This window comes from Prionailurus bengalensis, chromosome A1 (genome assembly GCF_016509475.1).
Source record: "Prionailurus bengalensis isolate Pbe53 chromosome A1, Fcat_Pben_1.1_paternal_pri, whole genome shotgun sequence".
NCBI classification, from domain to species: domain Eukaryota; kingdom Metazoa; phylum Chordata; class Mammalia; order Carnivora; family Felidae; genus Prionailurus; species Prionailurus bengalensis.
The window spans coordinates 190,245,282-190,267,877 of NC_057343.1; the positions used below are offsets into that span (position 1 = coordinate 190,245,282).

Consider the following 22,596-nt stretch of genomic DNA (forward strand, 5'->3'; position numbering starts at 1 on the left):
GACCTTTGTTCACGTGTAACTACATACACACAAGCACAGGTGCACAGATAGGCTCCTATATATATCATTTTTTAAGTTAACGAAATCACATTATTCATTAGACTATATAAACTGTGTTTTTACTTACCTAACCTACTTTGATATCTTTCCATGTCAGTTTATAGAAATCTTTTCCAGCCATTCTGATGGCACTCCTAATATTCTGTAGTAGGGATATATCATAATTTATTTAACCACTCTATTATTGGGGGCACCTAGACTCTTGAATTTTTTGCTGCAGTGAACTTTTGCATACCTGTAGTTTAGGTACATTTGCAGGTATTTCCCGAGCTGCTTGTAGTCTGGCAGGTTTGTGAATAGGATAAAAATGTAAAATGGTGGCCTAGGCGTTAAATTTACCCCCATAAACATTTTGTTTACAGCCTACACGTTTAAGAAAATTGAATTAGTTGCCAGCATTTAAAGATTGGGAAATTCACATAAAAATCTAGTTCCCAGCTTCTTTCAAAAGATCAGAAGACCAGACCACCCTTGACCTGCATTTGTGTGGGGAGTACCAGTGGCTAGACCTTCCCCAGTTCTTAGTGTCAGGGGCCATTCATCTCATGCTTATTCTGAGACTCTGAGCTGCTGTATTCGTTTATGTTTCTTGCCTTGGCCTATATGAATCTGTGAGTTCTTAGTAACTGCCCTCGAGACTGATCTGTTTATCTAGTCACAGTGCCTTCTACCTTGTCTTATTGACATCTTAGAGTTCTTCATTTGGGGGAATATCCGGTGCACTGTTGGATAGTTAGCATCCTTGATTTCCAGGCACTAAATGCCACTAACATTACTTTCCCACCTCTGTCTCTCAGTGGGACAGCCCAGAGTCCTTTAAATATTTTCTAAACTTCCCAGTGGGGAAATGCCACAGAGCTTCCTTTCAAGACCACTATGATACACATATGTATAGGAGCACCTTTAGAACCCTCTGAAGCCTAACTTCAGAAAAAAAGTCTGCATGACTTACTTGTTCTAGGAATGGCATCTAGTCTCTAAGCTAAGATAGTGGATGGTTGAGTACAGAGGTAGGATGGATCGAAGAGTATGTCACTCTCTTCTTGGAACACTTCCTTCAAGGGTTCTTTTCTCTAAAAAGCTAGGAAGATGATGTCACATATTGTCTCCTCACCATGTTGTCTCTGGAGGCTTGATGATCTTTCTTTCTTTTAGCTAGTTGACAGTTAGCTTTGTTTCTGGTTGGTTGCTCACAGAATTTGAAAACATTATCACTTTCTTAGGAAGTGTTTGAAAGCACATAACACACATAGACATATATACTTACATGCCCTTTTTATCCTACAGATAACAAATGGAAAGAAGCGGGAGGGGGTCAACTCTAAAACCAGCTTCGCCATACTATCAGAACAACTTTGCTATAGGAGAGTCTCTCAGAGATCCAACACAGTCTTCTGCCTCCTTTTGTGCAATGCTAAGTAAGCCTGGAGGAGTCTAAAGTGTGCAAGCACACTTCTTTACATAGAGAAGTGTGCTTACATGATTACAAAAATAAAATTTAAAAAATTAAAAGAAAGCTAATACAGATAATGAACATCAAGACTATATTGTAGTTTATGAAGGTAGTCACAGGGGTAGCATTTAATGATACCATTAGATTTCGCACTTTGCCATTAGGCAAGACTCTTTCAAGACCAGTTCAGTTAAACCAAGATCCTATTCTTCTCAGAAGTATCTGGAGATATGGCACCCTTTCTGCTCTACTTTAACAACTAAGTATGCTGAGTTAGAAATTAAGAATTGAGATTTTGAGACATTAACCAGCATGTTTCCAAACTGCTTTTATTTTAGGAATTCTACATAATTGTTACATGTACTTTTTTTCTGTTATAAATGTCTTGAAATCATACATAATATTCTACCTTGGGTTTGGGAGTACTCAGTCATGCATTTAAACATCTTTATTTCTAAAGAAAAAATTTTGCTTAAGAAAAAGTCCTGTGCCTATGGAGCATTGATCACAACCTTTATGTGTGTTAAAAATTGGACAAGAATTTTCAAGTTATGAATCATTCACATTTTCTTGATTAATTATTTTGTTTTGGGGAGAAAGTGAAGGAGAGAAAAGGCATCTGAACTACCTAGTTTTAGTTATAAATGCATTACTGTGAGTTCAGCCAACATGAAATGTTTAGTTTGGATATTTCCTAATTTCTCTGTGTTATTTTATAAGATGAATTTGAATCAAAATCAAACCCATTCTACTTGTTTGTGTGGTGGCACGTGAACGATGGTCCCGCCGGGATGGGCTTAGTATTTTCTTTTCTTCTTGCAAAAGTTAAAGCATGACATTTTGCCAAATTTGACAAAGGCCAATAGTTTTTTTTTCCAGCTTCTTCCCGTTAAAATTAACTGGTGCTCTCGTTGGCTTCAATATTTGGAAAGTCAGTCTTGGATACTTAATAAACTTTTTTATTAAAGAGAAGGGTCTCGTTTCCTCTCCTTGCGCAATATCTCCCTTGCTTTAGAATTTTGCTTTGTTTCTGCTCATAAAAGTAATCATGAGAACAACAGCATGGCACTGTGGAGTTAAAAATCATTGGTGCCCTCTGAGAGATTTCAAAAACATAATCCTACAATTACATTTATGCCTAGCAATTGCATTGAAAGTATGCTGTACTCATCAGACAAACCACCTCCAGTCTGTTTAGAATCATGGTATTTGCAAATTATTTCCCATCTCCAAGGGCCATTTATAAGGGAAAGAGAAGAGATATGAAATTTTTTTAAAAAAGTCCTTTCTAGAGTTTTATGCCTGGGAATGACAACAAAGCAAAGGTCATGAGACATTCTGTGGTTCAGCCCTGACTCAGCTATTTGGTTACATAATTCACCCTGAGTGACCTTCATGCCTTTACATCTACAAAATGGGGTCTGTGTCATTTGTTGAAAAAAAGCTTAATGATTTTTGTGAGAAATGTTGCTGTGTTCATGTTATAGGTAGAAGGCATGGAGCAAGAATGTTTTCCTGCTCCAACCTCCTCTCTTTCTCACTTCCCTTTGGGCAGCAATGCTATCTAAAAATCTATCGATTTAACTTTGGGAAGTATGTTTAATCAGGAAGCAATTCTATAATGTTTCCGATGTGTTCCAAGAAGTCACCTAATTTTTTTTAATCTTTAACATCTCATGAATTAAAATTTGCTTCTGTGTTTTATTTCATAAGATTTCATGTTTGAAAATTATTTGGGTAAAATATTTGTATGTCAATAGAAACAATGAAAAAAATGCTTTTAAAAATTGAAAATTGCACCCTTAGGTTTTAGGTCCTAAAGCAGCTAGAAAATTCTGAGATCTTGAGGGACTTCCTGTTAGTGAAAAGATAAAAGATATATTTTTTTCTTTTTCTCGAGTCTCCCATCATTAAAGTTTGGTTCTAACAGCAGACTCCTTCTCTTTTTCATGTGTGTTGAAAAGCAGCTACTCCCTGTATCAAAGCCATCAGCCCGAGTGAAGGATGGACGACGGGAGGCGCGACTGTGATCATCATAGGGGACAATTTCTTTGATGGGTTACAGGTCATATTCGGTACCATGCTGGTCTGGAGTGAGGTAGGTGTTGTCTGAACATTAATATCTAATAGGTTGGTCTAGTTGAGGATACTGTCTACACTTGAATTTCTAATAGAGTGTGTAGAATTTTGTAGTGCCACCCTGGGTGGGCCAGCTCTGGTCTACAGAACTCTGGGAAACCAGGAGACATGGGTTGGGTGTACCTGGAGGCACCACTGTCTACTGGAATGACTTCTGTCCTCTGGCCCTTAAGCACCAGGAGAGCTTCTGTTTTGTCATTTGTCCTCTTGGACTAGCTGTGGCGTGAAGGTCCTATTGTGTACTGGGAATGGGAAAGGAGATGCAAAGTCACAAAATATATAGGAAAAGCCCCATTCAAACTTTGACAAGGTAGTAATCGTGAATATTTGTAGACAGGGCCTGCTATAGGCCCATCTTCAAGGAACACCATTCCTATGACAGTAATAATCCAAGTGTAGGTGGTTCTTGACTTATTCAGTGACTCTTCATTCAAGAGTGAGTGATTTACCAGGGGAACCTCAAAGAACCAAAGACTTTATCCAGGCCCAGGAATTTACAGCTCACAGGCCTCCCAGTATGTGACTGCAGCCACATGAAAATGACTTTGTTCTGTGTGCGTAGTGCTTTCTAAGCACTGTGATCATTATTTTAACCTGCCAGTTGACTTTTCTGGCAATAATCAATGTTAACTCAAGACTATAAAATGTAAACCTCACCATTATAGAGATGGCATGGAAAACTTGCCTTTGCTTTCTATATTCTGGGCCTAGATTTCTTGAATAGCATGCCCAGAGCTCTTTCTCTTTCACTTCCCCAAAGTTTAGAATAAAATCCATGCTAGGGCTATAAGGTACCACTGAGCTCATTCATCCTGCTTGCTTTACAGACAGTCGTGTGAACCACTGAACTTTTCTGGGACTTATTGTACACTAGGCTGTGTGCTCAGTGCTTGACGTAGATCATCTCAATATTCCCTCTGTGCCATGGGGTAGATACTCTTAGCATGTATCTTTTCTTAATAAAGGTATTAAGGCTTAGAGATAACGCTTACAAAACCCCGAAGCAGCTGCCCAGAGCCCATGAAGCATGGCTCATACGTATGTAGCCACACAAAGAAGTCAGCAGCAGAACTGGAGCTAGAACTCTGACTTTTTATTTCCATTTCTAGCTGTCCTACCATGACGCCACTGTTCAGCCTATCTAGATACTTTGTGTTTTCTCTCTAGGTGGGCCATAGAGGTGAGCGGAGTTAAGACTGAGATAGTTGAACATGTTTATCTTTCCAACTGGAGCCTGTCCTTTTTAAGTCTTCTATGTGCACTTCTCCCTGGCAGTAACCCGGTCAGGCCAGCCCCTTGCCAGCCTGTACTGCCACTGCTTTTGTATTTCCCATGCTGCCGAGTAGCGGTATGCACTTGGCCAGAGAATCAAAGCTCTCGTAAAACTGAATCAGAGATGGGCTTTTCAGTCCACCATACTAATTGTTGTCCAAGTTGGAACATTCCCGGCATGAAAGGTGGACTGAGCTTTAGCTGACGACTGCACCCCATTCTTTGTTAGAACCATTGGGTTGTAAAATTAGAAGCATCACATACAGGCATGTTTTGCCACTGGTCTGGTGCCTTCATCCCTGCTGGAGACAGCAGTCCTCACAAAGACAGCTTCTGGCAAGTTGTGGGTTATATCTTCATCCCTTTCTATCCCTCATTCTGTTGCTTATCATTGAAGTTGGGAGAGGGGAAGAATAAATATAATATGGACTTCTTGCTCTATATTACGGTAGTCAAAGTGAGGCCTGAGAACTGGCAGTAAGTCTTATTGAACCTCTGAGAATAAGGTGGGTTAGTCTGAAGCTTCCTTTAAAAGTTGGTGTTGTCTTAGCCCAACATTGCATTGGTTATGGAACAAGGACTTTGACATATCAGGAAATCATTATTTGTACTCCCACCTTGTTCCCAGCCAAGGCCCTTGTGTTTTCTTTCTGTTCCTCCATATTCTTGCCCTCTTTTGGGAACAGATAAGGAAGGTTAAATTCTAATTTAGATTTATCTGAATTACTTTAAAGGATCTGTTTCCATATAACAAAATCAATGCAAGTCATGAAACTTTGTCCTTCTTCCTCAGTCCCTCCACTGCCACTGGCTTGCATGTACCAGAAACCTCTCACAATGAATCTTATGAGTCCAGCTAGGAGGTGAGGGTGGGGCGTGCATGCTCCTTCTTTGCCCACCTCCTCCTCCCAAACTGCTCTCATGTGTGAGCATGCCATAAATCAACTATGACTCTTTCCCAGTGGAAACCTACCAGATGGTTTCCAAAATGTAGATATTCTTTCAAAATAAGTAAATCCTCTGCAGCATTAGCAATTGGGTGTCTGAATGGAGGACTCTAATTTGGGTTGCTATTGTAATAGTCTTGACATTCAGGAAAATGAGCCTTGCAGAGGTGAACTTTTTGTAAATATTCTAAACTATATTTACATTTTCATACAGGCTATTTGAAAGACATGATGTTCTCTCTCTTTTAGCGGAGGGAGAGAATTTGGTACTGCCTCAAATCCAAAAATCCATTGTATAATAAAGAGAAGTAGCTCACATTTACTAAGGGTTTTATCATGTGTAGGCACTTTATGGGTATTATTTTATTTGATCCTCGTGATATCCCTGTGTTAGATATATATGAGTGAAACGAGTGTCAGAGAGGTTTAAGAAACTTGCCCATTATCACACAGACCGACAGCGCTAGAGGTGGCATTTGTAATATTGTGTATGTTTTTACAGAGGAAATAAAAGCCAAAGGTACCGATAGAGAAAGTGGAGTCTTACCAAAAGGAAGAAGGACAGAAATAGGAGAGAGAACAAAACACTCATAGTAATCCAAGTATGGTAGTAGAAGTAGTAGTAATAGCAATAGTAGCAATAGTAATAGTGACTGTGGTGGTTACTTTTAATCCCATAACGTTACATAAATGCCTTTCATTTTGGTAGAGGCAAAAAATATCAGACAGTGCTGGGGCCATTTCTACAGGCTTCCACTGGATACAATCAGAACTCAATGCTGTGAATATTTAAGAGAGGATATCTCTGAAAGATCTGTGGAAAAACGTGTAGAGTATGACTAATATTAGCTAACATTCACTGAGCACTTAGTTGCTGCCAGGTACTATGTGCTGAGTATTTGGCATGGCTCTCGTTCAAGCCTCGTAACATCTGTATACCATGCTGTTCTCATTTTACTGATGAGGAAATTGAGGCTTGGGAAGTTAAGTAAGCTGTTCAGTTATCTAATGGTAGAGATGGGAGTTGAACCAGTCTGACTCCAGGGTTCACTTTCTTTTTCTTTTTTTTTTTTCTTTTAAGCATAATCGTCTCTAAATCTAGAGATATGCCTTTTAATCTTTTTGTTTTGAGAGAGAGTGGGGTGGGAGAGAAGCAGAGGAAGAGAGAGAGAGATAATGTTAAGCAGCCTCCACGCTCAGCATGGAGCCCAAAGGGGTGCTTGATCCTGTGACCCTGGGATCATTACTGGAGCCGAAATCAAGAGTTGGACACTCAACCAACTGAGCAACCCAGGTACCCCCAGGGCTCACCTTCTTAGCTGTCCATGATTTAGCCTACACCAAAATTGTTACCCTAGTGTTTTACCACATCAGACAAGGGTGTAATGCTCATCATTGCCATTAATGCGTTGTACTGCAGTATGTGTGGGGAGTATCTTAACAGTTATTATCACCTTCCAGGTTGAGGTGAACTTGGGATACAGAGAGGTTAGAGCAGTCCCTTCATTTTTTAGTTGTATAGGCTTGAAGGTGGAGCCATCGGCTTCTAGGAAGGATTTTTCCCTGTGAAGAATACATGCCTTTTGTTAGGGGCAGAAGACAACCTCTTCCCTTGTCTATGTAAGAGACCTTAGGTAAGACAGTTAACCTGTTTGGGCCTCATCTCTAGATAGGACTCCTATCTACCCAGGTTTTCATTCCCTGGCCACATGATCTCTTGAGGTTATGCCACCTCTAAGATCTGATACTTCCAATTTTAAGCAGACTTTATCTCTTCTCCATTTCCTCACTCTATAACCCAAAGCACTCAGGGAGCAGACTGGTGGGCCAGGACAAGCAGATAACATTTTAGATTAGCAGCTGATGCTATTATTTGGAGTCTTTTTTTAGCTAAAGAATTTTAAAAAGAATGAGAGAAAATAGGGCTGGCTTAATTTCCCCTCATCTGTGCTCTTTCCCTACCAACCCAATCTTTTGCAAATGAGTAGTTCAGTTTAGCTTGCTGATTGCCCCCTGAAGGTTGGGAAAAAGAAAGGTGGCACTCCATTGCTCCTAACTCAGGGCTGCCTTCTGTGAGTTCCCAAGTTTGGGGTGAACTACATGGCTTTCTTGTGAATTTGGTTTACCATATTTGTTATTCTTCCTTATTCTTTCTACAGAGCAAAATATTATATTGATACTCTTATGCTTCTTATTCTGCCTCTACCCAAAAGACTTAACCAAAAAATTGGTCTTTGTAGTGTTTTATATATAAATCCAGGAAAATCAACAGGGTTGATGTGTGCTCATGATTAATATGTGTTGAGTTTTTTTCTTTTTCTTTTTTTTTTTTAACGTTTATTTTTTTTGAGACAGAGAGAGACAGAGCATGAACAGGGGAGGGGCAGAGAGAGAGGGAGACACAGAATCCGAAACAGGCTCCAGGCTCGGAGCTGTCAGCACAGAGCCCGACGCGGGGCTCGAACTCGCGGACCGTGAGATCATGACCTGAGCCGAAGTCGGACGCTTAACCGACTGAGCCACCCAGGCACCCTTTGAGTTTTTTCTTGATCAGAGATATACTTGGTTGTTTTTGCTTTTCCATTAACATATGATTTGGAGGAGGGGAGGGGCTCCTGCTACTGGGTTATAGAACTAATAGTCACTTTAATATCTCCTGAACTCCTCTAATTTCTTTTTTTTATGTTTATTATTTGTGTGTGTGTGAGAGAGAGAGAGAACATATACTTGCAAGCAGAGGAGGGCAGAGGGAGAGGGAGACAGAGGATCCAAAGTGGGCTCTGTACTGATAGCAGAGAGCCTGATGCGGGGCTTGAACTCAGGAACCATGAGATCATGACTTGAGCCAAAGTCAGATGCTTAGCCAACTTAGCCACCCAGACACCCTATGAACTCCTCTAATTTCTAAGCAATGAGTACTGTTTGGCTTTCCTGTTGGTGTCTACCACTGGAATAGGTACTATGGGTGATCAAAATTAGGCTTTGTGGGATCTGATGTTTTATTTGGAATGGCAACTTGCTCCCATGAAACAAATATTTTTATAAACCAATATTAAATTTGTAGTTCAAAATTCAAGGCAAGGTTCTAGAAGGCACAGAGAGTGGTGTAGACAGAAGTAGACTGTTCAAATAACCAGTCAGGCTCCTACTATATACAGATGGATCTCTGTGCTAGGCATTTTAGGTTCTGACAATCTGTTGATTTAATCACTCAAATCTCTGGGAGAGTTTATACAGTGTAAGGTATTTAAGATACCTGTAAAGAAAGTACACAGGAGACTGGTGAGGAGCAGAAGATGGAGGGAACTTCATGTAAACAGTGATCGAAGCAAAGGTGTAGATTGCATGAGTGGCAGCAGACAAGGAGCCAGTCAGGAGGCTTGAGTATTAATTGCAGTCCTTCTATTGCTCAGTCAGACAATCTAGATTTTAGTCAGGGTTGGTCATTTGGCTTTAGTTTCCCCATCTGAAGATGAGAGGCTTAGACTAAATCCTCTTTGAAATCAGCTACAATATTGTAATTCCTTTTATCTAGAGCTCACTCTCTTCAAAGTCCCCTCAAAGAAGCACAATGATAATGGGTAGCAAGTAGCTTCTTTTCTTCACTAGTGTGCTTTACTTTTACAACACACTGGCAATATACAAATATCATGTTTATTTGCAAAAGGATTCATTGAACTTCATCAAAACCATTTAATTAGCCACAAAATTGGATCTCCCTATTGATATATCTTTAGTCAATATTTTTACTGTCTACACTTCAGGTTCTGGTATCTGATATAAACCTGAGCCTATACTACAACGTCGGTCTAGTTTACTTTCCAGATAGTTCTATGGAATACATCAATTATCTGGGATATCAACAGGTTCCCCATGGGAGATGAGGGAGGGAGTAGGTTTGGGAAATGCTGAGTCAAATAAATTCAACTGCTCCTTGTTCTAGGACTTTGCAAAGATTTTGAGATAGTGACATGCACTGAGAACACCTAAGATAAAGTATATGACATGTCCCAAACTTTTGTGACCACAGAACCTTTTTTCAGGGATCACCTTATAAGAGGATATATTAGTCATGGATGGGTTTCATGTTAATCAAGTAAAATCATGAAATCCAGTCAAAGTGATTGGTCTGGGGTAGATGTGAGAAAATCATCTGAAATATTTGCAGAGTATTATTCAGATTAGACCAGGAATGTGTAGAGCCATTATTCTTCAATGCAGCAGGCTTTGAACAGAATTTCTCTCATATTTTGCATCTGGTTTTAGTCACTGCACACTTGGCATTAGATGCCATGTGATTTTGCAGGACAGTTATATTTAAAGATTGCCAGGACCACTTAGCTCAGATGGAGAAGCCAGAGTTTCATCACTGTGTGAACCAATGAGCCTCACAGAGGGGCTATGCGTTGTCTTTTTCATCCAGACAAATGTTTTCTTCAACTACATTCCTAGAGATAGGGAGAAGTCAAAAGAGACTTCTGTAGGGGCAGGGGAGGGAACCTAATGGGTGAATATAGTTGAGTAAATAAATGGCAGTTTGGGGCTGAGAAATGATTTCCTACTTTAATCCAAAAGTTGGAAAACAAGGTTTTAAATGCAGTTCCTGATGTCTTTCTTTCTTCCTATCTCTACTTTCAATTATCGTTTGTACACATAGCTCAGAGGAAGGATTGTAAATAAATATACCATTTGCTCCTCTGTGACATTAAAGAACGAATGGCTACAACTCATACGTGTTCCCACTGGAAGTTTCCCAGGCCTATTTGTTTGGCCTTGATTTTTACTGAACCACATGTAGAGTCACAAAATTTTGAGGGCTTTGAGGAACATTTCCAGTCATCAAGTGTAGCTGTTTATTGGAAATGCAGAAAAAGAAGCTCCAAAGCCATACAGTGACTTGTCCTGGGAACACATTAGCTACTACTTAGTGCTGGGGTTACATCCCTGTTCTCCAGACACCAACCTCACCCCTGATTCAGCTTTCTCTTGTGCCAGCTTTTCTCATGATTTCTCCTTAGTCTTTTAATAAACTTCCTTATATTTACCAAACCCTCCCAAATTTTATACATGATGGCATTGACACTCTAATGACTATTATTTATATCACATTTTTATGCAATACAATTCCATTCAAATCAAAAATAAAATTAAGAGGGGTGCTTGTGTGGCTCAGTTTGTTAAGCATCTGACTCTTGATTGCAGCTGAGGTCATGATGTCACAGTCGTGAGATTAAGCACTGCATCAGGCTCCTTGCTGAGGGTGGAACCTGAGTAAGAATCTGTCTTCCTCCTTCCCTCTCTCTCTCTCTCTTCCTTTGACCCTCTCCCCCACTTAATCTCTCTCTCTCTCTCAAATAAAATTTAAAAAATAAAATTAAGAAAGGTAGAGAAAGACATGATCACAAATAATCTTTCAAAATTTCATAATGTGAATATGATATATAAATGCTGTCATTTATTTTACATATATTGAGGCTTACATGTATAAGTTTAATTCAAGATTGATAAAGTGCATGGATTTAAAATAATTCATGGCTTCCTACTTTTCCTGAATATATAAGTTGCCAAGTCTGTGTGCGACTTCTACTTACTGATCACCTATTAAGTAGAAGATGCTTAATGTAAAATTATACTTTATTTGTAAGGAATAAAAGGAGCAGTCTGAACCAGTTGCATTAAACTTTGAATGTGACTTTGAAGAACACCTTTCAAGCCCAAGTTATTTTATGGGGAATCATTTTGAAATGAGCCAGCATATTTAGAAAACAGATTTAAAATACTCTAATGGGCTCTTTAATGTAGTTACATAGTTACAACCATGCTCACCTTATTCCTAAAAAAGCTTTAGTCCATATTTTTACTTTTAATGACTAAGGCACTTGAAATCTATCCTCTGTGTTGATAATTATGGGATGGTTAAAAACAACTTTAAGATGACATTGTCCATTAGTTGTTTGTAGTGCTTTCAGGAAGTACCCGTATGTGCCTATCACTTGAAAATGGAAACCACAGAAGTGTGATGCCTTTCTAATTTTAACATAAATCAAAGACAAAATTTACACCTGGCTGCAGTCATGTGACTTTTAGAAAGAAAATGGATATCTGTACAGTGTTGTGTTCATTTCATACGTGTGCTCAAAGCCAATTGCTGGAATGGCTCCCTGCTGGTCTGAACTAAAACCTTCCTCCTTATTCAACCTTACTGGCTTCCTCTTTTTTAAAACCACAACTCCTTAGTTTTGGATTCAAGCATACCCCCTTAAGGCTCTGACCTTTCTTTTCAACATCCTTGTGCACTATTCATCTTATGCTTCAGTCACACTGAGTTGTTAGTGGCTCCTTATACCCATTGTGATTTTTTTTCTGCCTGTACTCTTGTCTTTCTTATGCCATTCCTTGTTCCATAATGCTCTTCCCTCCTCTCTGTGCCCAAATTCTTCTGCCCTTTAAGATCCAGTAAAATACCACTTTTTTTTTTCTGTGAAATCTTCCTTACAGTTCAGATATTGAATATTTTCTCTTCATCCTAAATTCCTACATGGTCTTATCATTACCATGTTAAATTCCTTATAACTTTCTATCTTTAATTATTGTGATTTAAGGGGATGTTCTTTCCCATAAGGCAGGATCCATGCTAAATTCAGCTTAATCTCACACAGTGTTTAGCACAGATCTTTACATGTCAGAGGCATTAATTTGTATAAAATACTGTTGGGTGACACCATTCATTCATTCATTCGTTCGTTCAGACAAATGCTTCTTATTAGCAACTGTTGTATTCAGTGATGCTTCAAAGTGTCAGTACCAGATAGATAGATTGCAGTTTAGTTTTTCTTAATGTGTGTGTGATTAGGTAGTTTATATTTAGATGTATTGTGCAATAAGGATGCACTTAAATACCTTAGTGTGAATCTGTTGGTTATGGTGAGGGTTAAGTAATAATAAAACTAACACTTTCTTTTTTTTAAAGTTTGTTTATTTATTGAGAGAGAGAGAAAGAGAGCATGCACACGTGCACACGGGGAAGGGGCAGAGAGGGAGAGAGAATCCCAAGCAGGTTCTGCTGACAGCAAGGAGGCAGATGTGGGGCTCGATCTCACCAACTGAACCACGAAATCATGACCTGAGCAGAAATCAAGAGTTGGACGCTTAACCAACTATGCCACCCAGGTGCCCCAACACTAACACTTTCTAAGTGATTGGTATCAGTGAGACCTTCTCCGAAACTCATTATAAGCATTATGTCAATTAATCCTTAGATTAATTAGATTGCTAGCCCCCACCCCTGTCCTACTTTTTTCTCAGATAATGAAACTGAATGCCAGAGAGGTTGAGTGACTTTCCAAAGGTTCCACAGCTAGTAATTTGCAAAGCTTAGACTTGAACCAAAATCTGTGTTAGTCCAGGGTCTTTTAGCCATTCAATAAGAATGTAGTAAAACCTCACTTATCCAGAAAAACTGTTACATAACCTTACTTAAAAAAAAAAAAAAAGAGGGGCGCCTGGGTGGCTCAGTCGGTTAAGCGGCCGACTTCGGCTCAGGTCATGATCTCGGGGTCCCTGAGTTCGAGCCCCACGTCGGGCTGTGTGCTGACAGCTCAGAGCCTGGAGCCTGTTTCAGATTCTGTGTCTCCCTCTCTCTGACCCTCCCCTGTTCATGGTCTGTCTCTCTCTGTTTCAAAAATAAATAAACATTAAAAAAAAAAAAAGAAAGAAAGAAGAAGTAAATACAGAAAATAACACACTTAGGGGTAACCAGAGCAGTAATTTTTAATAAACTATCATCAGTTTTCCCAGGTCACAGCAAGTTAGAAGGAGCGAACTAAAGGCAGGTTGTTAGAAGCAGGCTCAGTGACAGCAGAAATGACAGCCTAATGTGAAGGGCAGAAGTGGAAAACCTAAAAAGCAGACGCAGAACTATATTACTGTGTGGCACATTAATGACTGTTCATAATGACAGTGGCCCTGAGTCATCAAGACAGAGATGGCAATTATATTCAATATATTCTCTCTAAAACAGCAAGACGGGTGTAATGCATCTTCTGAAGATTTCCAGTGAAAGCAGCTGTCGTGGCATGCTATTAAAAGGGGTTTGGCTCTGGTTTTCTGTGGAGCTCACTTCTTGAAGGGACATGTTGAATGAGGAATTACTGAATATATGTGCAAGTATCAGTGTATACAATATGCAAATGTGACCTATACCATCAAATAAGTGTTAAAACGAATCTCTGTTTAGTAGCTTATAGCTTTGATATCCTTTTCTTAGAACTTTCAAAGACCTTAAAAAGGTGGGTTCCTTCCCTGCTACCCCATCTAACAGTCTTTTGGCTTTTATATTTTTCTTTCCTGACTCCATAGGCAAATATTCTGCCTTGCCAACCACCAGCTTTGATAACAAACATTTAGTCTCTCCCATAAATGTATCTGGATTTGCTTTTTCTTTTATATTTTAATTTTCAAACAAACAAGCAGCAACCCTGGACCCTAAGCCAGGCCCGAGTAGGGAATGATGTTCCTTCTTAACTGAATTTAGAAAAACAAACCTTGAGAAAGAGCTCATTGTGTAGTTTCAAACCACAGGGGCTGGCGTTACTGGTGTCCAGTCCTCTCCTTCTGGAATACTCTGGACCTCAGGAACTCACCAATGCTTTTCCAGCTCCCAGATGGTCAGGATGGGATCCAGTCTTTAATGGGGCCCAGTTGGCACAAGATTTACATCCTGGGAAAGAGCTAGAGAAAGTTTATTTAAAAAAGAAATTACTGAAAAATAAATAAATAAATCAACCCACAAAACCAAAGGTAGTTCAAGTATAATGTATTTATTTTAGCCTTTTTTCTCCCAAATCTGTTATTTTGAAATATGATCTTGTTGCTGTTTTGTTTTATACAATTAACTGCATTGATTTAGGGACCTGGTTAGTTTTTCGGTCAGAAGAATTAGATAGTATATTTTTATGAATGCTCAATTAGGATACCAGGAAGCTTGAAGTTTTTTTTGGGGGGGGGAGGGGGAGGATTAAAGTAACAGAATTTTTCAGTGAAAAGTTTTTTGAATGGAGTAGTATTATTTCTTCTTCAGAGATTCACAAGTGACTTTATTGACTCTTTACCCAAAATTATTAGTGGTAGTTAATAGCATTACAGTATTTATTCATTCAATGTTCAGCAAGTATTATTGAGGCACTATTAAAACTGGAAACATAGTAGTGAAAACAAGGAGGACAAAGTGCATATCCTCATGGGGCTTACATTCTAGTTGGGTGATGCAGACAATAAATAGGAAAATGTGTCTACATCTTTCTACTGTGTATCTGTGTCTAGCTCTATGCATGAGAGAAATTTCAGACACTGCGAAGAGTACTGCTGACTCTTCAAAAGCTAGGTTTTAAATCCCATATTTAACTCAGTTCCCGAGACTTTAGTTTCAAGTCTCCTCTGACATTCATACATAAAGTTTATCTTTGGGAATTCATGTGACCCAACATATTTTGTTAAACATTGGTTTAAAGTTATTTTCTTGAAAGGACAAAGGGAAACCAGAATGTTTGTGAAACAGTAAATGCCTCCACTGGCTTTCTCTCACGTTCTCTGAGAAATCATATACTGCCTTTGAGACAGGCAATTCTTGGGAATGAAACAATCTGTGTTACAAAACCCAGAGAACTCTGATTAGGGAACAAGCAGAATACACTGAGGAACTCAGGAGAAGATGGCACCCCCTGATTTATGTTGTGTCCACTGCAGGGGAATAGGGATATAATACGGAGGTTCAGCCAGCACGGTCGCCATGAATATACACTTTTCATATTTCAGCTTCCTTTAGGAACTCCTGAAAACGATATTTTTTAAATGCCATATTTAACTATAGAAAGATAGATGTTCCAGAGTGGAGGAAAAACAAGTTTGCTTGTTTGGTCACTACTACTGTGGTGTCTCTTTAAAATCCTTAGTCAATTTGGTTTTGGAGCTTTAATTATGCTTTTATGCTACAGTTTTCTTATTTAAATGTCTGCTCTATGTCCATCACTCAGCACCCCCTGCCTATCTCAAAAGAGATGGATATTATTATCCTAATTGAGGAGGAGGGCGAATGCTGTGAGAATTATTAATACATAAATTAAAAAATTAATCTAGAAAGTGCTTTAGGGTCCCTAGAGAAGTGCTACCCAAACACAAAGCATATTTAACATTATTATAAGTACTCCCACAGAGCAGATAGGCCAGTGCAGTGTGAGATGAGTAAACTTGAGGCACAGAGAGTGACAATGGGCCCATACGCAGATGGGCCAGCCTATGTTAGAACCTTGAGTGGGTAACATGTAAAGACCACTGTGCCAGACCCCACTTTAGGCTTTTTCTTGTCATGAGTATTAATTATTTCTCCGGAGAAGAAATGTTGCCTTGCCTGGTTTTTTTTACCCCTCCTCTTTAAGTCTTTGCTGTTTGGACATATTTTTGTGTGTGTGTGTGTGTTACAAAAGTGATTCAGGCCCAAATGGCCAAAATATTAAGTCCTAAGGTTAGTAAGGAAAAATCACTAGTATGCTTTCTAGTAATCCCAGTTATTTTTTTGGCTTTGTGGCTTGGAACTTCAAGTTGCATTCATTTCATATAGTCCCATTGGTTAGAAAACACGCATAATGGCTTATCTTGGAATTGTTCTTTCCTGTTTTGCTGAGAAATAATTCTCAGCCAGTTTCTCAACAACGAAAAAGGCTATTCTGAGTACCTACTATGTTCCCAGAACCTTTGAGGATGTAGGAGGAGCTGAGGACCATTTCCATCCTGTCAACAGCGGAGACAGGGTGAAAATTGCACATAACAACAATTACAGCAAAACCATAAGCAGTAGTCGGGAGGGACAGTTGTGGTTGTACAATGGTGACCATCAGTCAGAAACACTTGCCACTCCTTGGGCCTATTTCTTAACTTGCCTGAAACTCATCTTCTACATTTGTGAGCCAGCTAATGCCCATCCCTGCCCCTAATGCTGCCGGACAGAAATCACTGAAGGAGCCTTGCACAACACTTGGCACGGAGTTAGATGACAGCAAAAGGCCACTGTTGCAGAAGCCACTGTCAAGGTCACCACTGTCCTCCATTTAGGTGTGAGCGAGAAGTGCTACTGGCTCTCAGAGAGGACAGCAATACTGAAGACTTGACCTTTTTACCCAGAATTCTGCAACATGTTTCCATTAATGTTTTAAAATACTGGGTACTCTCCTTTACCTACCATGGGGGTGGGACTTTTGATCCTGCAAGAGGCTTTTATAAAAACTACTTAGAGAATTGTTCTCTCCCATACTCTTCTTCTGGGCTTCCAGAAATTTCAGGCTGCCTCTTTGGAGGTTTGTATCCACCTCCCTGCACCCTCCACAACCCTCCCTTTATCTGCAGAAGTGCTCCTCTTTCCTGTTTCTTTCTCTTTCTTTCTTTCTTTCTTTCTTTCTCATTTATTTATTTATAAGTTTATTTTTGAGAGAGAGAGAGAGACAGACAGAGCACAACCAGGAGAGGGGCAGAGAGAGAGGGAGACAGAGAATTGGATTCAGGCTCCAGGCTCTGAGCTGTCAGTGACAGAGCCCGGCGTGGGGCGTGGGGTTTGACGCGGAGCTCAAACTCACAAGCTGTGAGATCATGACCTGAGCTGAAGTCGGAGCCTTAACCAACTGAGCCACCCAGACACCCCTCCTCTCTCCTGTTTCTTACACTTCTGTGGAGGACAGGCCCCATCCACTTGCCCTGGGTGTGCGCTCCATCTCTCACCACAAGGGTGCTTCACCTGGCCAACCAGCACAGGACGCCTGGGCTCTAGTTCTCTGAGTCTGGAAAGAGACGATGCTCACACCAGCAGCTTGGAAGGAGCATGGTCACTGCTGCCTCATGTCTTTGGTGTGCTGGCAGCCTCTCCTGGGGCCTTGCAGAGACTGTGTGTATTTTTTCGTCAGAATGCCACACTTAAAAATTAGCTTTTCTGATTATAATATTAATGCACTCTTATTGTTGAGAGGTTAGAGAATTCAAAGAGGTACGCAGAGAAAAATAAAATTACCTATAACTTTGCAATCTAGTGGTAACTTCTCTGGACACTTTGATGATTTTCCTTTCAGTCTTTTTTCCACGCAAATGTATATCTACTTCTTATATGATTACATGTAATACATATTGCACAAAAACTGGTATTATTATACTTTTTATATTTAGTAATTTTTTCTCATAATAAAAGTAATACCTGTGAATGTACAAATTTATTTATTCCAGAATTATTTACATGATTATTTCCTGTGCAAGTGCATACACATATACAGATAAACACACAAAATGCACACACACACACACACACATGATGGTGGGGGGGAGAGAGAGAGAAGACGAATCACATAGAATGTCATCAGTCCAGAAATAAACACTGTTAACATTTAGTGTTGTTCTTTTGTTGGCTACTTTTTTAGTGTTACTTTCTTAACCTTTTTTTCTTTCCTTTCATCTTATTCCTTCTCACAGGAGTCACAGACCTTCAGACATCCTCTTCTATTTTGCCGCTTAGATGAAATCTGAGCAGTGGTCTCATGCAGGGACCTGAGTGCTGAGCCAGTTGGATAACTCATTTTAAGAGCAATTTAGTTAGGGAATGAGAGTTAAATATTATCAGGTTAAGAACAGGGAACGCTTATGGATGGGGATTACTATGCCTAATGGAGTCAAGCCTCCTGTAGAATTCTGGCCTAATTAATGTTAAGTATTTATTCCAGAAATATTTTGGAAATATCCTATAGGTAAAGCATTAAGTTGGATACTTTAGAAGATACAAATATGAATTAGACCTTGTCACCGATCTCAGGAACTATATCTGATGAGAGAAATATGGGTAAGAAAATACTTATGGCACAGAGTAAAATCAGATATTAAGTGTTATAGTATAAGTGTCATACTGATATAGATTCTTATAAATTTTTAATTATATAAATTATATATAACTCATAATTATATAAAGGTGCAGGTAACTCTGTCTCTGAATTTTAAGATCAGGTAAAACTTATTAGAAGAGAGAATATATGGTCTCAGAGAACAAGCAGAATATCAGTAGGAGAATGTTTAGGCAATGAGTAACACGAACAAAGCAAAGGTGCTAGGCAAGGCTGTGATGTGTTCCTGTGTCCACATGCCCTACCCCCAGGATGTGGAAAGGCAAAGTGGGAAGCAGCACTAGAAAGGGAAATTGGCTGTCAGGCCTTGTAGTGCCTGAATATTTTGCCAAGGAGTTTGGATTATATACTTTATGTAAAGGTGGCACAAGCATTTGAGTAAGGGAACAACATGATGAGGTTGTATTTGAAGAAAAGAATTCTGACAGAAAAAGTGGAAATAGAGAGAGACCATTTAAAAGATGGTATATAATTATACCATTATAATGGTGTAAGAAATGGTGACAACCAGAGCAGAAGAAAGTGGTGAAGCAAAGAGCCAGTGGAGTTCATTGGAAGAAAAATCAAAATGAGTAAAAGAAATATTGAAGGGAGAAGAAATACAGAAGATTTACGTTTTCTATTTTGGGTGATCCAAAGGATAGCATTCCCTTAACTGAGAGGGGGAACACGGGAGCAAAAAATACACTTATAAGTAGCAAGATGATAAATTTAGCTTGTGTCACATTGAAATTGAGGTGGCAATAAGACATGTTGGGGAGATTCTGTTACTCTGTTGCTAATAAAAGTTTGGTGCTTGGCCAAAGAGATCAAAGCTACAGGTGTAGATTTAGAAGTCAGTTTAGCTGAGGTGGTTGAACCAATGAATGAACTCAAGAAATCTTAAGTAAGTAAAAAGAGAAGGAAATGTAGAACAAAATTTGTAAAATTTCAATAGTTAATAAGTTGGCAGAAAGGAAAAGTTAGCAACTGAGGAAACCAATGAATAAGAGAAGAACTCTAGAAAACACTTATTTACAAGCACAAGATACTGGTTTTCTTCCTAGTGTTTCAAATAATATTCGTTAAGCTTGCTTGACCTTCATCTGTTCTCATCCGGAATATATATCCTGCAGGGATGAGTTTTAAAAGACAGTGAATGTGAAAAGGCTTTGTAAACCATCAGACAGGCATGTCTTAGGTCTTACAATTAGTGTCACAGAAGTGAGGAAAGTAGAGACTTCCAACAAGAGAGAAAGTTGTGTCCGATGCTAGAGTTTCATAAAAATATTTATTTTTAGCTCAACTCATTTGGTTTGCAACTTAAGGAAGTTAAATCAAGAGTGAATCTGTTCTCTAATCACTTAGAACAGCATTTCCCAAAGTATGGAGCATGTGTCTCTTGTTGTACAGGAGACAACGTTGGATTTGACACAGACATCGAGCAGAACTGAATTACATAGTGAGAAAGTTATTATTTTTTGTCTTTTAATCCTTCAGATTTATGTTAAGGGAAAACATCTCAGTTGGGGCAAATAAGTCTGTAATATCTAATGCAGGCTAGTCTCCCCTTTCAATAAACTCCTTCAGGTTGTCAACATTATTTAGCTAGAATATCATATTAACTTTAAAATTACCTTCCGTAATACCTTCTTATTTGGGCCGGGATACCAGTTTTCCAGGTGGGGTAGTGATACAGAGTTTCCTTTTAAAATAAGCTATTTTAAACAAAAAAGTAATTGACTTTTAAAATATTAAGTACTTAATTGTATAGGTGGTATACAGAAATAGCAAAACTGAGAGAGTGGTATTCCAATGATGGGAGTTTGGAAACTTTAGAGCCCTTCCTCCTTCTGTTGCTTGGAGTGGCTGCCTTAGTTCAACCATGTTAGAACAATGTGGGAAATTATCCATCCTGGGATGGTGGTGGGGTGGTGGTGGTTGTCTTGGGCTCTAGACTTCCAGATCTAGACCCTGTTCTTCCCCTAAGATGTTGGGTCAATTTTTGAAGCCAGTAGATTTTTCTAGACATTTGTGTCTTTTGCTGTTAAAATGAGAATGCTAGTTTTAAATGATTACTAGCATTCATTCCAGCAATAAAGTCTATGATTCTTTGAGTGATTAGTAAATAAGCCTATGCTTTCAAATTGATGGAGGTTAGAAAAAATGTTTTTCCCCTGTAAACCATCAATATCATGTGTCAATGCCAGAGGCTGTTTGCAGACTAACATCCACGGCAAGGAAAACATCAACAAATTCATTCTTCAATGATAATTCATATTCTACCTCATTTGTGAAGGATAGTTATTTCAGGAAGGAATCTCTGCTTTAGTTAGGGCAATTGATTAAAGTTGAAAGTGAAATCGTAAATGAAAGTCTGTGTCAATTTCCTGAGCCTACTGCTTAATGCCAACACCTCACTCTTAAGTCAGTAGTTTCACTGCAGTCCTATGTAATCAATTCAGAAAGCCCATGAATTTGGTTCCTTGGCGTAGCAGCTCATAAGTTATAAGTCCTTATACTTAAAAAAGATGTTTCTATTCATCTATTTATTAATATCTTTCCATCTTTTAAAATTTATTTCCCCTGAAAGGGAGGGCAGATGAAGTGTTTTCTAACTGGCTGAAAGTTCTAAGTATTCTTGTGAATTAGTGTAACTCTACATCCCAAGTAACTCTTAAAAATGGAAGCATACCACCTGTTTGGAATATAACAATATGGAGACTTCCATAATCAAAAACATAGCCAAGGACCAGGCAGCAAGTGAAAAATGAATATAGCATGGAGATAGAAAAAAACACCCACACAGTCTTGGAATCTGAAAAAAATGAGTTTGTTACTTCCTTTAACAATGAATCATAGAGACAAAATTTTGTCTCTATGATTAGGTAGGAAGTGTTTGTTGCTGCCATCTTTTGCACTGCATCAGTGTCAGGTTTTGCTCTAACCTGTGCTAACAAGGGTTATCTTTGGGCAAGCAACTTAGTCATTTTAGGATTGTGTTTGCACATCTGAAAAAAAAGGGATAATGATAACAATAATTTGGTCATTATTCTGACCAAATTAGTGTCTGCATGTAAGTTCCTCAGCAGTGTAGTAGATACCTCCTAGATACCCACCAAGTGTTGATTCCCAGCATTGCAAAAACGCTATTGACTAGTTGAGATTCAACATGCACTTGATTTTGAAAGTTCATCTTTTACTGCCCTTCAGAGGCTCTTTCCTTCTTCTATTCTCTATATATTAGTAAACTTGATTTCCTGATTTTGATGCTTACAGATTAGAAGACCAGATTAGAAGGTATAAAGGACACCAGGAGAAAAAAGACAAGAAACTGAACAAAATAGAAATAATTTAAAAATCACAGCTATCCAGGGCCATTTAGTGAGGGGAAAACAGCCCCTCATGCCTCAGTAGTCACTCAGTAGGCTTTTCTATTTTACAGCAAGATATGATATGAAGTATTCCAAATGATGATCTTGATTTACCAAGATTAAATTCAAGTGTATATACTCTGCTGATTTTAGAAAAAATACAATGACTTCGAAAGAAATTAAATATAAAAAGGACAAAATTTTAAGTAAATAATTTTTTGTATGTTTTTCCGATTGAAACTTTAGTCATTCAAAACTCTTAGCCATAGATATGAACTAGGTCTCTAGGTGTTCCACAGAAGCATGACCTTACTGAAATATCTTCTCTGTGTCTTCAGCAAATAAACCAGGGCTTCACACATTCTGTGGAAAAGGATAGGCATTTCTTTTTCTTTTCTTTCTTTTTTTTTTTAAGTTTATTTATTTTGAGAGAGAGAGCATGACTG

The 22,596-nt window shown here is 38.8% G+C and overlaps 1 protein-coding gene across 8 annotated transcripts in view; it reads left to right on the forward strand.

Annotated features, from left to right (window-relative positions):
* Window positions 1-22,596, forward strand: part of EBF1 (EBF transcription factor 1) — a 390,777-nt gene that overhangs the window by 287,067 nt on the left and 81,114 nt on the right. For 4 of the 8 annotated variants that reach the window (XM_043597059.1, XM_043597081.1, XM_043597117.1 and 1 more), the window contains exon 9: window positions 3,478-3,611. In XM_043597059.1, coding sequence (XP_043452994.1) covers window positions 3,478-3,611 — 134 coding nt within the window. The remainder of the gene's footprint in view (window positions 1-3,477; window positions 3,612-22,596) is intronic. The other 4 variants (XM_043597070.1, XM_043597090.1, XM_043597106.1 and 1 more) reach the window with 1 other exon arrangement.